This window comes from Carettochelys insculpta, chromosome 5 (genome assembly GCF_033958435.1).
Source record: "Carettochelys insculpta isolate YL-2023 chromosome 5, ASM3395843v1, whole genome shotgun sequence".
Lineage (NCBI taxonomy): Eukaryota > Metazoa > Chordata > Testudines > Carettochelyidae > Carettochelys > Carettochelys insculpta.
The window spans coordinates 104383610-104401371 of record NC_134141.1 but is presented as its reverse complement, the minus strand read 5'-3'; the positions used below and the strand labels follow the sequence as shown (position 1 = coordinate 104401371).

The window sequence follows — 17762 nt, the reverse complement described above, 5'->3', positions numbered from 1 at the left end:
TAACCAGCCCTGAAATTTATTTGAATAATTTATACTTACATTGTCACAATGCCAATTTTTCAGCAGGATAAAGCCATTATAAGAAATAGAAGTGTACTATGAATGAGAAACAGATATTGAGAAAAAAAAGACAGCAAAACCAAAAGATTTAATGTGAAAGATGAAACTTATTTTAAACAGTGGAAAACATGTAAGAAAGAATGATCTAATGATAAAGAAAAAAAATCTCAACTTTCAGGTTGTCTCACCTGTATGTTATTAGTGGATGAAAGGGAATAAACTCTGCTGGTCCAAATTCTATAGAGGAGCCAGCAGTAATCATGGTCAGCAATTCACCCATGCAAGTCAATAAGAGCAAAGAGCCACGTTTTAACATGCAAGCCAGAAAAAGGCTATTAGGAGTCCAGCTCATGTCACCTACCCAGTATGACCTAACAAAGACAGAAAAAATTAATAGCTTTACAAGTCTACATTTCTATCAAACCAAGGTATCAATGATTTTACTGTTTAGAATAATTTCTGAGAAAAAAACATTTATGTTCTACTCTTCAGATACTAACCTGACAAACTTGGATGGAATCATATTATTCTTGCTACTACAACCTTTAAGGTTACCAGAAACAGTAACAAAATTCTGTGTATTTATGAATAAAATCTGAGTTGCCTGGAAAGAATAAAACATAAAAACAATTAACAATAAGCCAATCATAATAAAGCCTTTCAGTACAAAGTTAAGCTTTGGATTTGTTGTACCTTAAACATTACTACATGCAGAAATACTGTAACCATGAAGTTTAAAGTCATGTTTATTAACAAGTCTACCTTTGAAACTTAAATCAACATGTTACTTGTAATGCATTCATGTGAGAATATAGTATCAACATTTGTTACACAGAGAGATTTATCATAGGCAGAGCTCACAGTGCAGACTAGATTGAGGTTCCCCACTTGGACATTGTAAGAGCTTTTCTTCAGTTGCTTTTAAGTCTGGCAAATGTTAATCATTTGGGATAAAATCACCTGGTTCCTGCCTCAGACTGAACTTTTCTAGAAAGTTTTATATGAAATAGTACCACCACATCCAGGAAAATAAGATTTGTGAATCTCCAGCCCACAATCAACAAAAAAAAAATTCTTATACTCAAAAGCCCTAGCACCTCTAAGCGTTCAAGCAAAGATCTGACATTAAGAGCAAGTCTCTGCCTATTAGCCTCCATGCAGCAGTACAGAGAAGGAAGAAGCCTGACATGGATAGGGAGCAACAGTCCCAGCTGAAATGGGTGGTGGGAGGCTGGGATTGAAATAAGCAGCCAGAGAGGAAGGAAAAGACAACTAAAACAAGAACTAGTTGGAGGGGATAGAGGTACAATGAATGAGGCTTGGAAGGAAACAGGGACAGAAGTGTATTACCAACACAGCACTCCTCCCTCGAAAACCTGGAATGGAGGGAATGGTTACTTATCTTAGAGCAGTGATTCCTGTAGCTGGCATATAGTGCTTGTATCTGTCTGCTTACAGATAGGCTGGACAGTGACAACTGTTTGACAGACCATAGCTGTATCTACACGTGCACGCTACTTCGAAGTAGCAGCACTAACTTCGAAATAGCGCCCGTCGCGGCTACACATGTCGGGCGCTATTTCGAAGTTAACTTCAACGTTAGGCGGTGAGACGTCGAAGTCACTAACCTCATGAGGGGATCGGAATAGCGCCCTACTTCGACGTTCAACGTCGAAGGAGGGACCGTGTAGACGATCCGCGTCCCGCAACGTCGAAATTGCCGGGTCCTCCATGGCGGCCATCAGCTGGGGGGTTGAGAGATGCTCTCTCTCCAGCCCCTGCGGGGCTCTATGGTCACCGTGGGCAGCAGCCCTTAGCCCAGGGCTTCTGGCTGCTGCTGCAGCAGCTGGGGATCCATGCTGCAGGCACAGGGTCTGCAACCAGTTGTCGGCTCTGTGTATCTTGTGTTGTTTAGTGCAACTGTGTCTGGGAGGGGCCCTTTAAGGGAGCGGCTGGCTGTTGAGTCCGCCCTGTGACCCTGTCTGCAGCTGTGTCTGGCACCCTTATTTCGATGTGTGCTACTTTGGCGTGTAGACATACCCTTGCAGCGCCTATGTCGATGTGGTGCCGCGCAATGTCGAAGTTGAACATCGACGTTGCCAGCCCTGGAGGACGTGTAGACGTTATTCATCGAAATAGCCTATTTCGATGTTGGCTTCACGTGTAGACGTAGCCCATGTGAGCAAGCAGTACAGTCTTGTTTATTGTAACAAAAATCTTTCCCTGAGAGGTAATATTTAAAATGCCAAGAAAAGAGCATTGAAAGAGCTGGACCTCTTCTAATCGGATATGGAGGGATTCTGCCAGATGATATTCATAGGCCTGAAAGTCATCCAAGTGACAATGGTGGTTAGGTATTACAGCTTCACCTGCAGATGAGAACATAGCTGATGGGGATCAGATTCCCTCCATCCAGGAGGTCTCACTAACCCTTAGTGTCTCCTGGTGCCAACAGGAATAAGATACCAGAAGGCAATGAGATGCCCACTAACAAGCCTGTACTATTGAAAGTTGGTGCCTTTACATAATGTACCATCAGCAGACATTGGAGCCTTTCTGGTTGGAACCCTATAAAACAGATCAGCAAGGCACACTCACTGAACTCCCTTGTGTCAAAGAGAGAGCAGATCAATAAAAGTTCTCCATAGGCAGTCATAATTATTAGATCTAGGCCATCTGAGCAGTCTGAAAGAGTGTCTTTGTAATACTCACTTAGCAGGGTGCAGTAGTAATGGAGGAATAAATGAGACTGCAGTGAGAGCTCAGAGCTTAAAGAAGGATCATCCACTGGACTAAAGTAGGGATCCTCAGACTGGAGTCGCTAGCATTGCAAATTAATGGTCCAACCAAAGTTCAATCCACATGGGCATTTTCAGGGAAGGGACACTGGTAGGGGACTGTAGCAAGAAAGAATCTGATACCTTCAGTATAAACATGTGTTCAAAGGGCAGAAATCTGGAACATGCTGGGTGGTGAGGGGAAGGGGGTGAACTATGGTATTTAGAAGATTGAACTAATACCAAGGTTTGAAGGTGCAGGGATGGTAAGAATGGTACCAGCAAGGTTTGTGGAACACTTTGTCTAACCTCAGAGCCCTGATGCAAAGAAGATGATAGCACTCGGTCATGGGAGAGCAGTGGATCTCTCGTTGTCTGGACGTATCAATTGATAACAAGGTAGATAGTTCACTATGCTGTCTGCTAGAAATCTTCTCTGCATATTGTGGTATTGGTGGCTTAGTACTGGATTCAGGAGGAGACTCAGCAGTACCCTTGAGCAGCATGAGACCTCCTTAGGGTCAGATATGTGGGTGGCTTACACCTTTTCATTTCTGGACGGACAAAGGAGGCTTCTCCTAGTTAAGAGGTGCTGCAGCCACCATGATGTGCTGGATTGAGGCGGACTACTGCTGGGCCGCTCCATTAGATGAAGCGTCAGTCTAGTCTGTGTCTTCCAAGCCAGGCTTTTATATTCCATCCAGGCTTTGCACTTAGACTGGACATCAGTACCCCAGTGACCACGGAAACAATAACAAATGCCCATTACTACAAAGATAAGAACTGTAGCAGGTCTGGCACAGCCTAAACCCTGGAGTCTTCTGCATAATCTAAGTACTGGTGAAACAAAGAAAGAGGAAAAAAGTGGGAGTAGCCCTTTTTCTAATGCACAACTGTATAAAACTAAACAAATAAAATAACCAAGAAAATAAAATGTTAAGGATAAATAATGTATTAAGAAATCAATGGGCAACCAATTGCTCTCTCTCAAGACACAAGCAATCAAGAAACTGGATGGAAAAACAAGACTTTATCTCCCTCTAACCACTCATTTGGAGGATTGGAGACACCGCTTTACCGTCTCCAGTTGAAAGTTCATGGACATGTGTGCATCCTATCATGGAGTATCCATAGAAACATATTCAAAAAAGGGAAGGAAAAAAAAAACAGTTGCCAACCTTTGAATAACTATTCTTCATGAAGTGTTCCTAACTCCGTTCCATTCTAGGGGTTCAGAAGCACACATGCACAGTCAGAGATTTTTGCTATAGCAGTACCCATAGGATCAGCTATGTCCTAAATTCCCCCTAAGCTGTGTAGTTCGTGCAGCTTCCCATTAAGCTCCACACAGGGGCTCAGGATTGCATTGGGGAGAGATATCTCTTCCCAAGCCCTGACGCTTCCACAGCTGATGGAGGGGAGTCCCTCCTCATTGGCCTCACTGCCAAGCTGCCATGGCCAGCGGAAAGTGGCCCCTCCTCACTGTCTCCAGCAAAGAGCTGCCCAGCCCCAACATCTGGGACCTTGAGTCCCAGCCAGCCCTGAGCCCCTTCCAGGACCCCAAAGCCTTCATCCCCAGCCCCACACCGAAGCCCAGAGCCTGTACCCCCTCCTGAGCTCCGACTCCCAGTTCAGGACCAGAAATCCCTTCTGCGTACCACTTCTGTTTGATAAGACTATAGACTGCCATGTGGCCCAACAACTGCAGACACACATGAACAGCCGTGAAAGGGTGGGCTTGCAAGCAGGAGTTCAGGTTTATTAGGGCTTGTATCTAAGCCTCAGGGAGGTAGGCTCTGGCCTACACAGAGTTGAGGAATGTTCCAATTAATTCTATGCAATGCATGGAAATTAAGACTGACTTACTGTCATTTATTAATAGCCTCGTCATGACAGGTGGAGTACACCAGGCGGAGCTGATGCCACAGTTAATCTGGGAATAGCATCTTTCAGTCAAACCACAGATAAATCTGCACCACTCAGCACTACACCTAAGTGGACACTGGTGCTAAGCACATTGTAAACACTCTCAAGACTGATGAGAGACTGAAGGGTGGTTCCATGAATTGAAAAGGGCAGTGCTCCATGAAAATGGGATTACACATCCTTTAAGTCTAGGGTGGTGTACTAGTCTCTCTGATTCTGGGAAGGAATAATTGTGACCAAAGAGACCAGGCAACATATCAACTTCATGAGAGACTTGTTGAGTTGGCACATGCTCAGAATGAGCCTCAGGCCCCCTTTTGCTTACGGGCTAGAAAGCATTGGAAATAAAACCCTTTTCCTTGCAAGTGTGGAAGGACCTCCTATACTGCTCCCTGGCCCAAGAGATTCACAACCTCTTGAAAAGGCAGTTGCTTGTAAGAAGGGTCCTGAAGAAGGGTGGTGGCCATGTGGCCTAACAATTGCAGACACATATAATCAGTATGAAAGGGTGGGCTTGCATATAGGAGATCAGGTTTATCAGGGCTCAGAACTGAGCATCGAGGAGGTAGGCTATAGCCTGAGTAATATAATGGGAAGGTCATCTATGACCTGGAAGATGTAGCCCAAAGATATGTCACACATGAAATGGTCCAAGGTGAAACTCAAACAGGCTTACCAGAAAGTGCATAGGTTGTTGAGAAAAGAACAGGGGAGGGCAGATTCTGGGAAGCAACTGAGGTGCCATCCTCGAACACATCTTCAACTTGCCTGTTTCTGGCTTCCACGGTCCTTGCAAGAACCAGGTTGAGCAGAGATGGAGGGTAAAGCCATTTGAATTCCTTGTCTTTGTCCTTTTTATAGGAGTTAGGTCAGGGGAAGAACCCAGGAACACAGCAGAGGTGGCAGAAGATAGAATTACTTCCTACCCTACTTATATGTGAGCAGGCCCAAGGAATGAGGGGGTAGCATGGGAGTATTTGAGGCCATGGAATCTTGAATCTGTGAGCTTCGAGAAGAGGTCCACCCTCTCAAAGAGGAGGTACTGTATAATGGCTTACCTCTCCTGAGTTACCCCAGAAGACCCATAGTAGCTGAATCCCATGACCACAGCAAGGGCAACCATCCTGGCTGCTGAATCAGCAGTGCCCCAGGCCATTTGAATGGTCCATTCTTCCACCATGTCCCCATCTAGTAGAGCAGTTAGCTTCTGGTTCTGGTCCTGCAGCTGTACCTCCTTGGATTTGTTAAAGGAGTCCCATAAGTTATAACTGTACCTGCCTATCAGGACCTGGTGGCTAGACACCCAAAATTGCACACTTGCTGTCAAGTAAATCTTTCTGCCAAGTTAAGTCCTGTCTCAGGGCATCTTTTGTTTTTTGGTGTGCACTGACTTTGGCCCTGCCTGTCTCTTTCATCAATAGTGGACATGACCAGACACACTGTTCACAGGTACATATATAAAGAGCTGAACACTTTTTCTGGGACATACTACTACTTTTCTGCCTGCTTCTAAGAAAGCAGAATCAAAGTGGTGGTCTGCCACAACAAGTTGGCAATCTTAAGGATTCCTGTTTGTTAGATTGAAGAAAGAGTATGTTGTACTCCTCTGCAACGTCCTCATTTTTTAAGTTAGCCACTCTTTTAAGGAAAGTGTCAGTCATGGCAGTTCAGCCTAAAATAGGCTGAAATTCAGTTTGTTTCAGAGTGAGTGGGTGGCCATTCGCTTGGCAGTCAGTATTTTTGGCATTCAGGACTTTTACAACAGCTTGTAGCTTCTTTTTAGGTAGACTCCCAAGAACCAATCTACCCACAGGTCTAGCCAATCAGAATGAAAGCTTGTGTGTCACTGATGTGAGGTGATTTCGCTGCAGTCCACCCAGCCTGTGGTTCTGCATCCCCTCTCCTCCACTATGACTGTGTGTACTAGCAGTGTGCACATGACTGTTAAAGGACTTAAAAGTTCCAGTTCCTTCATTCAGCTCCCAAATCTAGGACTCCGGACACCCTCTCCCACTGCCCCAGCAGGAAAGCACCAGGGAAGGATAAGTAGGGTTGAGGGAGTCTTGTCCTTGTTAAAACAATTAAAATTATATGGAGGGTGGGAGGAAAAGCCCTAAGCCCAAGTGCTGTGTCAGGGAGGGGGATGAAAGAAAAGACCCTGGGATGTGGATGCCACTTGGGCGGGGGGAGGAAACCAACGTGTGTGTCCCCAGCAACAGCAGCATGCACAACAGCAAACGTGGACTTCAAAGGTCCAATCCAGTCTAGTTTCTTCTTGACTGCCTGGGCTGCCTCTGCATGTGATTCAGCAAAGCAGTTCCAAGACACTCTATGGGATAGTAGAGGCCTGTAGGATTAAGGGTAAGGGGTGGCACAAGAAATAAGGGGTAGAGAGCACAGGGAGGCATTAAGGGTCAGGAGGGGGGCAAAGGGAGGCTCAAAGAGGTTGAAGAGCAAGTGGAGGTACTGATGGTACAGGGAGGCATGTAAAGTAAAGGGCAAGGGGAGAAACAAGTAGCACAACAGACTTAGGGGGACTGCAGTGGCCCCACAAAATGTATCCAAGCAGACCAAGTCATATAGATTAATTTTAGTTTTTGGCCTTATTTTGAAATGGGCATCGAGGCGGCTAATCGCTTGGGAGGGACCTCCCCCCACTTCATCCAGAGATTATGGCAACTACCACAATGCTTGGGGAGGCATAGGTTCCCTTTCCTTCTCTGAGGGCTGCTCCTCAGGTGCTGGAGTTCAATGTTCCACCCCAGTGTAAAGATTTGGTCCTGAGTTGCGACTCAGGAAGGACCACGAAGGTTTATCTGAGGCATCCACAGAAGACTGATAGAACACAGGACCACCATATTACAGGTACACACCAAGGTTCCACTACAGCCACTGAGCAGGCCATTGTCTCTCTGCCATGCCACACCAGTTTCATGGTTAATCACCCTACTTTGGCAAAGGTGAACACACAGTCTAACTCTAACCACTGTTCTTCTGGTGAACAGAGTGAAGCCATCGCAGTCTTAGTCTGCTTATTGTCAACTAACGAGATAATGGCAAGGATCAGTGCCTGCCCAACAAGCGATACTGGAGGCATGGAGACCAGTGCCATGACAGGGAACAACCCCACCCTGGTAGGGAACAATGACTGGGAGATCATTTAGGTGGGGGGGGAACCTGTCCCATGGTAATCTTTGGCAGGAACCACACCAGCGATATGAGGACTGAGGGTGCCATGATCCAAGAGGCAGGAAAAGGGGAGTACGGCATCAGGGATATTGGTCTTCTTGACCAGAGATGGCATGCAGTGCTGGGGTCCTATGCCATAGAGACGGGGATCTATGCCTGTGGTCCAAGAACTGATGGTGATCCAATGTCGTACGGGTTGATACTATGATTGGCTTGCTTTTAGGTGTTGGGGCCTTAGTCAAGTCTAATGCCTGCCATGGCAATTATGGTACCAATAGATCTGTTTGATCCTTACCTGCCAGGATCACTTTGCATTAACAAAACCCTAGCTGAAGCTGAAGCCCCTTGCCACTTTTATGAGTAGGAGGCATATTCCTGGCCGGACTGAGGGGGTTCGACTTGAGAAGTACCCTTGTGAAGCCCTGGGGCAGGCACATATCCTGACATGGGTCCTTTGCCCAAGGCCCCTTTCCCATTCTGTGTTAAGGGGGCTCTTCTTCTACCTTTTCTTCAGAATGGATGAATAATGCTGGACACAGCCCAGTACTGCCAATGTACTTTGCACTGATGCTTGGCGTGGGATCCAAGCAGGATGGATCAGATGCAGGACAAAGTGCAGGTTGTATGCGGAGGGCCCTCAAGGGAAAAGCCCACTCTTTTGAGTACAAGACTCCCAGGATAAGTCTGACTGGAACTAACTAATAACTACACTAACATCAACTTAGTGGTCTAACTAAGCATGTATACACTAAAACAAAGATGACATAACCTTGACTTATAAAAATCACCAACACACTTAAATTACAAGACAAGGTGCTCCACCCATCACAGGTAGTAAGAGAGAATTAAGATGGTGCAGGGTCAACAGCATCTTATATACCAGTGCATGGGCACAACACTCAATGGGGTACTGCAAATGACCCTACAGGAACCTTTTTGCTAATGTGAAAGTCTTCAACCACTGTGCAAATAGGAGCATTCACATCTAGAATGAAACCAACATGAGCAACCATCTCCTGGTCTGATGAACTGTACCACAGATAGGTGGGGAGAATCAAAGAAAGGTTTCTGCCTTATGGAAATTCTATACAAGGCGAGGGGAGGAAAACAATGACTGTCCTCAGCTGGCTTTACCTCTGCCTCCTCAAGAATACCAAAAGGGATACTCAAAAACAGGTGGAAACAAATGGACTGTAACCGAAGGGGTGAGAAAACTGTTGGACACAGACTAGAAAGAATATTCTGGCCTGTGAAGGACTCTATCTGAATTAATGTCTAGGATGAGAAAAGAGAAGTTACCCTGGCACACGCCATTCGTACCACCAGGGTAGCGCGTGCAGTCCCGCTCTCCTCAGCTGCTTCGACTACTAGGGAAGACCACCTACCTTCCAGTCCATAACAGTTTCCTAGAAAAGTTAACAGACAAGCATGTCATCTTTAAAGGGATGATATACTTCAAGGTGAGACGGATATCTGCAGTTTCTAAAATACCTCTCTGATGTGCCCAAGAAGAAAAGAGCCTCCATTTGTTTAGCTAAAATCTTCTAGTACGCTCATTTCTATGATCAGAAAGAATCCCTTGTTCAGCTGTACAGCATGAATGTTTTAAGGATATACCCATGCAAATACCAAGCCCCATGGTGGAAGGGACATAAATCAAGTGGCTTGACCTTGGTACTGCAGTGGGTCAGGAGCTTGCAAAACTTTGGGAGAACAGTTGGTGGAACGGATGATGTACAGAGGAAACTGAAAAACCAAAACCGTACGGAATATCATAGGCACCATTATTCAAATAACCAGGGCTGCCTTTCCTGGACAGAGTGAAAATACTGCACAATACCAAGTTTGGTGCTCCCACTTGATTGTAAAAAGTCTGCTGACAGAGAATCTAACTAGAGATCTGTTCACCTCTCAAGCAAACAGGAAATGCATCATGTAGTGCTGCAGAAGAGCCCTATGTCACCACTCCTGGAGTGACATCCTGCTTCTGCTCTCGTCAGAACATTTCAACTATGCTTTTCGTCTGCTACTGCTCCTGGCATGAAATTGTTGCAAGATCTGTCAGGACAGGGCACAGGTCATCCTGATTAACCCCTATTGGTCCAGTTTTGGTTTCTCGACCTCCTATACAAGTCATCCTTTCCCCAAAGATCCTCACAACATCTTCCAAGCTCCTAACCCAGTGCAACAGCAAGATCAACAGCATGAACAACAAGATGCAGAGAAAAATCCACTCCCTTGGTATTGAGTGGGGATGCATTCTACCACTCCTCACTGCGAGAGGGAGTTCCCGTGGTTTGAGAACACTCTCGTGAGAGTGGTCCCTGAATAGGAATAGAGAGGGTTTTGTTTTTTTGTTTTTTTTTTAAGAGGAGGTAAACTCTATCATTTAATCACAGCAAATCATGTTTAGCACTCACTTGTCCACTGTTACTGCACTTCAGTGTTGAAAAGAGTGCTAGACAATGCCCAAATGACGTGTAGGGGTCAGGAAGCATTGGGCTTAGCATTTCACAGTTTTCAAGCACCCATCAACATAACACCAAGGAGAGGACTGATGGAGATACATAGCTTGTTGCAGAAGGTCTGGGGAAGCAGGTCACTTGAACCATCACCTCTTGTGAGGTGGTCCATAGGATCTCTGATGGAGAAACTACTGAGCAAGACGTTGAAGAGGATACCTCCGCAATAGAGCTATAAAACACTAAACCTTTGACTATAAAAAAAGTATAATGTTTAAAACTATTAACAAAACTGAAACTAATTCTTATTTTGTAGGACAAAGCTGAAGTGATAGACATTGGAGGATCCAAAAAGGAGTATGTGGTGGTAAGAAGAATATGCAGAGGCAGTCTGCTGTGCCTTTTATCCCATCAGATGGTTGCACACACACAGACCAGTACGCACTTTCCAAATTCGCCAAATATGGATGTATGGAGCACTTGTATAATTGCCCACACTGGAATACAATAGGCACCATTACTCTAAGAGCCTTTTAGACTGGGTCTGCATTTATCCTGTGCTTCAGTCTGCAACCTGACTGCAAAGCATTCAGGATGCTGTCAGATGCAACACATTGCTTGAGCTTAGCTATCACTACTGTCTCAATGACTTTACCTAGTACTGGGAAGTCCAATATGGGATGGCTGTTTGAAATAATTTCTGTATTAAGTTTTGGTGTTTTCAAAATCAAGCAGATCATTTTACTGACAGCCACATTCTTCTGAAAGAGAACTTCCTAGCTATCAATATGGTTATGATTTAACAGAAACCCAATCTGAGAAGCAATTCTAAAAAACTTTAATTAGGTCAGGTTTACTAAGCTGTAAACTATTTGCAAGATTAGCTTTAGTGATCTAGTCATACCTTTGGATCATTTTGATTAATTGCTACTGCCAATAAAAGTCCATCCCTTGAAAATGCAGTAAGCAAAGCTCCTCTTGACTTTACTGACTCACAAACTGGAACCAGAGTAGGCAAAGAACATGCTTGCTGTGCCCAGAGGATGTGGTAAGGCAAAGCGCTGTAAAAAAATCATGAAATTATATTAAATGGAAAATAATAAGTGCATAAACAAACTAGGGAAATACAACCTAAATGGAGCTACAATAAGGTGAGTGCATAACTTGTTGAAAAACTGTTTCCAATGAGTTGTTATCAATGGCTGCAGTCAAGCTACAAGGGCATACTGCACAGGGTCCCAGAAAGATCCGTTTTAGTTCTGGTTCAGTTCCATACCTTCACCATTTATTTAGATAGTGGCCTAGACAGTATAGTTAAAAGTTTGTGAATGATACCACGTTGGGAGGGGTTACAACTGGTCTGTAGGATAGAAATTCAAAAGGATCTGGGCAAACTAACATAATGGACGGAGGTAAACAGGATGAAATTCAACATGTACAAAAGCGAAGTACTCCACTTAGGAAGGAATAAATCAGCTGCACACATTTGAATGGGAAACTACTCCCTTGGAAGGAGTACTGTGGAAAGGGAAGTGGGGGTCATAGTGGGTCACAAGCTAAACATAAATCATTTGTGTGACACTATTGCAAAGAAAACAAACTTCATTCTTGGATGTTATTAGTAGGCGTGTTGTAAATAAGATGCAAGAAATAAGTCTCCAGCTCTACTCTGTACTGAGTAGTCCTCAGCTGGAGCGTTGTGTTGAGATTGGGCATCAAATTTCAGGAAAGATGTGGACAAGATACGGAGAAAAGCAACAAGAACAATTAAAGGTCTAGAAAACATGACTTATCAGGAAAGATTGAAAAAATTAAGTTTGTTTAGTGTGAAAAAGAATAGAATGTGGAGGTCGGGGGAAGGCAACATGATACATAAAAGGTTGTTACAAGAAGGAAGGGAGGAGGGATAGCTCAGTGGTTTCAGCATTGGCCAGCTAAACCAAGGGTTGTGAGCTCAGGCCCTGAGGGGGCCATTTAGGGATCTGGGGCAAATGGGGAGTGGGGGAATGGTGCTTGGCCCTCCCAAGAGGGCAGGGAACTGGATTTGATGACCTCCTGAGGTCCCTTCCAGCCCTATGAGATGTGTAGCTCCATATATTATATTAAAAAATGTTGTTCTTGACCTCTGAGGACACGACAAGTAGTAATGAGCTTAAATGACAGCAAGGGTGGTTTAGGTTAATCATTAGTAAACACGCTGAAATAAATTGCCTCAAGAGGTTGTGGAATCTCTCACTGAAGATTTTTTAAGATTAGGTTAGACAAACACCTGTCAGGAACTATCTAGATCAGTGGTCCTCAACCAGAGATATTTGTACCCCTGAGGTGTGCATAAGTTGATGTGACACATTTTAAAAATACACATTATGTGCCTGTATTCACACTTAGGGAGGTACACTTGTGTTTATGTATCTCTCATGATTGGCTTGTATTTACATATAAATGATGCAGGTTAGCTAGGCACACATACAAATACCTGGTTTTGATTACTGTTTTTGGTTCTCTGTGCCTTAAATATGGAGTCTCTTCTGGTATGGCTATGGTCTGAAGAAGTGAGTCTGTCCCACGAAAGCTCACCTAATAAATTATTTTGCTAGTCTTTGAAGAGCTACTTGACTGCTTTTTTGTTTTGATACAAATACCTGACTTGTTTATGCACCTTAAGTATTTGCATTTGTAAATGAGTTCTTCATAAATGCCCATAGCTGCTCACACATTACTCTGAAAACCTGACTTCATAATACTTTGCCAGAAATTAAATCAATTATTCCTTGTAAAACTGGTAAAGTTTCAAGTAACTTTGAACTTACCTAATGTATTTGAAGCTGTTTTCATGCCACCGCACAGCCAAAAACGTCAGCATCAAGCATTCCCCAGAATAAAACACAAAAGAGCACAAGCAGCAGTCACCTAGTATCTGAAAAAGAATTGTTTTTCCTTTCTTAAGGTTACTTAATCAGTGCAATACCTATAATCACAATTCAAATAAAATGTAATAAAAATATTTTCTCCTTGATCCAGAAATTAAGACAAACCAATAAATGCAATTTCCCAACCACCCTACAACCTCACTTAAACTACTGCAGCATCTTACAACATAGAATATTTTGGTTGCCTAAGAACTCAATATGAGAAGGACTAGTCCAAATGAGTAATATATTGACTATGTAAATTTACTAAGCAACTTGTTACATTGTACTAGTGTTCAGTTGTGGTATTACACATTTTTTGCTTCGGCAATTACACTACAAAGCACTACAGACCTCTACAGGGTCTCACACTCGCCCAGAGATTTACTGTTTTAAGAAGCAATTTTCCACAACAGATTTTTGAAACTTTAAAAAGCTATGATTTTTAGTTGTTAAAGCATATTCGAGAAGTGCCTGTACGCAAATCTTCATTTGCTACCAAAATCAAAACTTTCCATTTTATTAAAAAAAGAAGTGCAGAGGGTTTGTTTCTCAGAGAAGTGAACTAGTGGTAGGTCTGGCTTGGTGATAAAATTCCAGAAAGCCTTATATACAAGGTTAGGAGCAAATCCACCACAGCCACAGCTGATATTACATCTCTATTCTATTGGTTTACCAGCAACATAGCAACCAAATTTAAAACATTATTCAAATTACCCTTTGCATGTGGTGCAATATAAAAAGTATGTAAACACCAGGGAATAACACAATCATAAAAGAAAATGTTGAAGTCAGAAAATACTTCCTTAACAACTGAAGAGAGCAGAGGGACCCAAACTAATTCTACCTCAAAATGCTTGACGGAATTCTGTGGCTGATTGACTAATTATTAATAAATTGTTCTAACCATTCTCATAAATCTTTGTGAAGAAAACTTTGATGAAATTAAAAAAGGAAATCTAATCCAAAGTATTTAACTCTGGATGATACAGGAACGTAGAGGATATGCTCAGTATACTGAAGCCCATTATCCACAGCCTTCAGAGGAGTTGCTGCTGCATTGCAGATGTCGAAATTTGGAAAGCATTCCAAGAAGCATTGACTAAAGGAACACCTCATCAGAAAGGTAAACCGCTGAAAAGAAAGTGAATGAATCAAAACACTTATTACACCTATTTTTTGGCAAATATTCTTCAGCTCAGATATAAAGATAGATGCCTAACTTCTGAAGATGATGATGCAGCCATGACACTGGCATCTCAAAAATCACTCCTCATTTATGTCAGTCATAATAAACTTCAGGGCTGGAATGAAACCATATAATTTGTACATGTTTACTGACAGGAATAAAGGGATTTTGATGTTGGCAGGGTCCTTTCGAAAAGGACTTCTGTGTAGATGAGCCGCAGGAGAGCAAACCACAGCACTTGAAGTGCTGTGGTCAGCGGCATGCTAATGAGGCACAGAATATTCATTTCAGTGCCTCATTAGTATTCTTTGATTTGGCCATTACCATGGCCATTTCAAAGTTTTTTGTAAGTGTAGACACGGCCAAGACATTGTAAAATGCTGTATTGAGTTGTAAATTAACACCATTGTTTAAGAAATATGTGAAGTAATATCAGCTTGAAGCTTGATTTAAATCAACGATTCTTTCTTGGTGATTTAAATCACAGCAATTTAAAACTATCTGCCCTGTATACTAAAGTCAACATATACCACATCTACTGCTTCCTTTACTAATCACAAGGCATGTTACTCTGTCCAAGAAATCCATTAGGTTGGTTTGATGTGATTTGTTCTTGACAAACCCTTGATGTTACTTACCACCTTATTATCTTCTAGTAGTTGGCAAATTACCTGATTTTTTTTTAAAGAGAAATAAGGACAACCTGGGGAGTTAGACAAATTACTTAACTTCAGTACCTAGAAATATAACACAACAAATAGACTGACACTACATGTGCCTTTTTCCAGTCTTCTGGAATCTTTTCCATTTTTCTTTAGTTTTTAAAGATAATCACTAATGGCTCTGATGTCTCCTTAGTCAGCTCCCAACATATTCTAGAATGTATTTCAGCAGGCCCTGTTGACTCATATATACCTAACTTACCTACACTTTTAAAGTTGTTTTTCCCCTATTTTAGATGTAGATCTTACTTCATTTTCACTGATGTACATTGCATTAGATATCCAATTGCTACTAACCTTTTTAGTGAAAACTGAAACTTAAAAGTCATTTAGCATTTCTGCCATTTCCACATTTTCTCTTATTGTTTCCCCCCGACAGTTACTCGGTCTCTAGCTAACCTAATCTTTTTTCTGTGCCTTGCCCAGTCTCATTTTGTCCCTTTGTGCTTATGTTTTCTTTTATTAATCCTTTGAAATTTAACCTAATTTCCACTTTAGGTACTCTACCTCCTGTTGGAAGGTCCTTTCATGAGTGGGGTCCCTGAAGAGGGGCACGGAAAGCGGGTTTGTGGCAGAAATGAAAGGAAATTCTGCTGTGAGCCTTGTCAGCTTCAGGGGGGATCCCACTAAAAGGATCCCTGTGACTGGGAAAAGAACAACATTTGTGGGACAATTTGTCTGCTGTTCTGCACCCTTCAGTACATCTTAAGAGACCCATAAGCTTTCCCAGAGGGTAAAGGTTGAGAAGAATTTTGCTTAAGAAGAGAATGTTTGGAGTACTTTCCCCAATGTGCTGGCGTACAAAAACCCAAGGGCTATGTCTACACGTGCACGCTACATCGAAATAGCTAATTTCGATGTAGCGACATCGAAATAGGCTATTTCGATGAATAGCGTCTACACGTCCTCCAGGGCCGGCAACGTCAATGTTCAACTTCGACGTTGCGCAGCCCAACATCAAAATAGGCGCAGCGAGGGAACGTCTACACGCCAAAGTAGCACACATCGAAATAGGGATGCCAGGCACAGGTGCAGACAGGGTCACGGGGCGGACTAGCGCTTCGGGGGCAACAGCTAGCCGCTCCCTTAAAGGGCCCCTCCCAGACACACACAGCCTGCACAGCACGCGGTCTGAGGAGCCATAGGCACACAGACCCCGAGCGACACAGTCATGGACCCCCAGCAGCAGCAGCAGCAGCAGCCACCAGAGGTCCACCCAGCCCTCCCGGCAGGAGCAGGGCTTGCCCTGCTCCATGCCATGCAGGAGGCAGCTGAGCACCTCCTTGCTACACCAGAGGAGGAGCTGCCCCCAGGGCAGCAGGGCTCAACCCCTAACCCTGCAGCACCCCGCCCCCCCTCGTCCTCACACACCGGCGGCTGTGGAGCTACCCCACCAGCACCGACTGGTGGGAGCGGCTGGTGCTTGGGGACTGGGACGACGACCGCTGACTCAGGAACTTCAGGATGAGCCGGCAGACATTTATGGACCTGCGTCAGTGGCTCACCCCCGCACTCAGGCACCAGGACACGGCCATGCAGCATGCCCTCACAGTGCAGAAACGGGTCGGCATCGCTGTCTGGAAAATGGCCACTCCCGACAGCTACCGATCTGTGGGGCAGCAGTTTGGTGTCGGCAAGGCCACCGTTGGGGCTGTCCTCATGGAGGTAAGAGAACCCACGGGGGGAGGGCAGGGCAGGGGAGGGGGGCCCAGGCAGAGGAGGGCAGGGGAGGGGAGGGAAGGCCAGGGCGGGGGAGGGCAGAGGAGGAGGGCCCGGGCAGAGGAGGGCAGGGCAGGGCCACGCACACCCTGCTCACCCCTCATTGGTGCTGTCCCATGTGCTTTCTCTGCAGGTTGTGCATGCCATCAACGCCATGCTCCTGCACAGGCTCATGAGGCTGGGGGACCCAGATGCCACCATCGTGGCCTTTGCCACCCTGGGCTTCCCCAACTGCTTCGGGGCTCTGGATGGGACTCACATCCCCATCCACGCCCCGCATCACAGTGGAGGACGCTACATCAATCGCAAGGGTTACCATTCTGTCATCCTCCAGGCCTTGGTGGACAGCCAGGGCCGTTTCCAGGACATTTATGTGGGCTGGCCTGGCAGCACCCACGACGCCCGGGTTTTCCGGAACTCGGGCCTGTGCCGCCGGCTGGAGGCGGGGACCTACATCCCCCAGCAGGAGATCCCTCTGAGGGACACCACCATGCCCTTCTGCGTCATCGCAGATGCGGCGTACCCACTCCGGCCCTGGCTCATGCACCCGTACACGGGCCATCTCTCCGCTAGCCAGGAGCGCTTCAACGAGCGCCTGAACCACGCGCGCCAGGTGGTGGAGCGCTCATTTGGCCGCCTGAAGGGACGCTGGAGACGTCTCCTGACCCGCCTGGATGTGGGCCCCAACAACATCCCCCAGATTGTGGGCGCCTGCTGCGCTCTGCACAATTTGGTGGAGAGCAAGGGGGACACCTTTTTCCAGGGCTGGGCTGCGGAGGCCGGCAGGGCAGACGTCCAGCCACCTGCTG

General features: G+C 45.0%; 1 protein-coding gene across 1 annotated transcript in view; it reads right to left on the bottom strand.

Moving 5' to 3' along the window:
• Window positions 1–17762, bottom strand: part of CPLANE1 (ciliogenesis and planar polarity effector complex subunit 1) — a 166032-nt gene that overhangs the window by 132805 nt on the left and 15465 nt on the right. Inside the window, exons 6-9 of the mRNA XM_074995640.1 lie at window positions 13225–13331; window positions 11319–11475; window positions 561–664; window positions 249–431 (exon numbers count right to left, since the gene is read on the bottom strand). Coding sequence (XP_074851741.1) covers window positions 249–431; window positions 561–664; window positions 11319–11475; window positions 13225–13331 — 551 coding nt within the window. The remainder of the gene's footprint in view (window positions 1–248; window positions 432–560; window positions 665–11318; window positions 11476–13224; window positions 13332–17762) is intronic.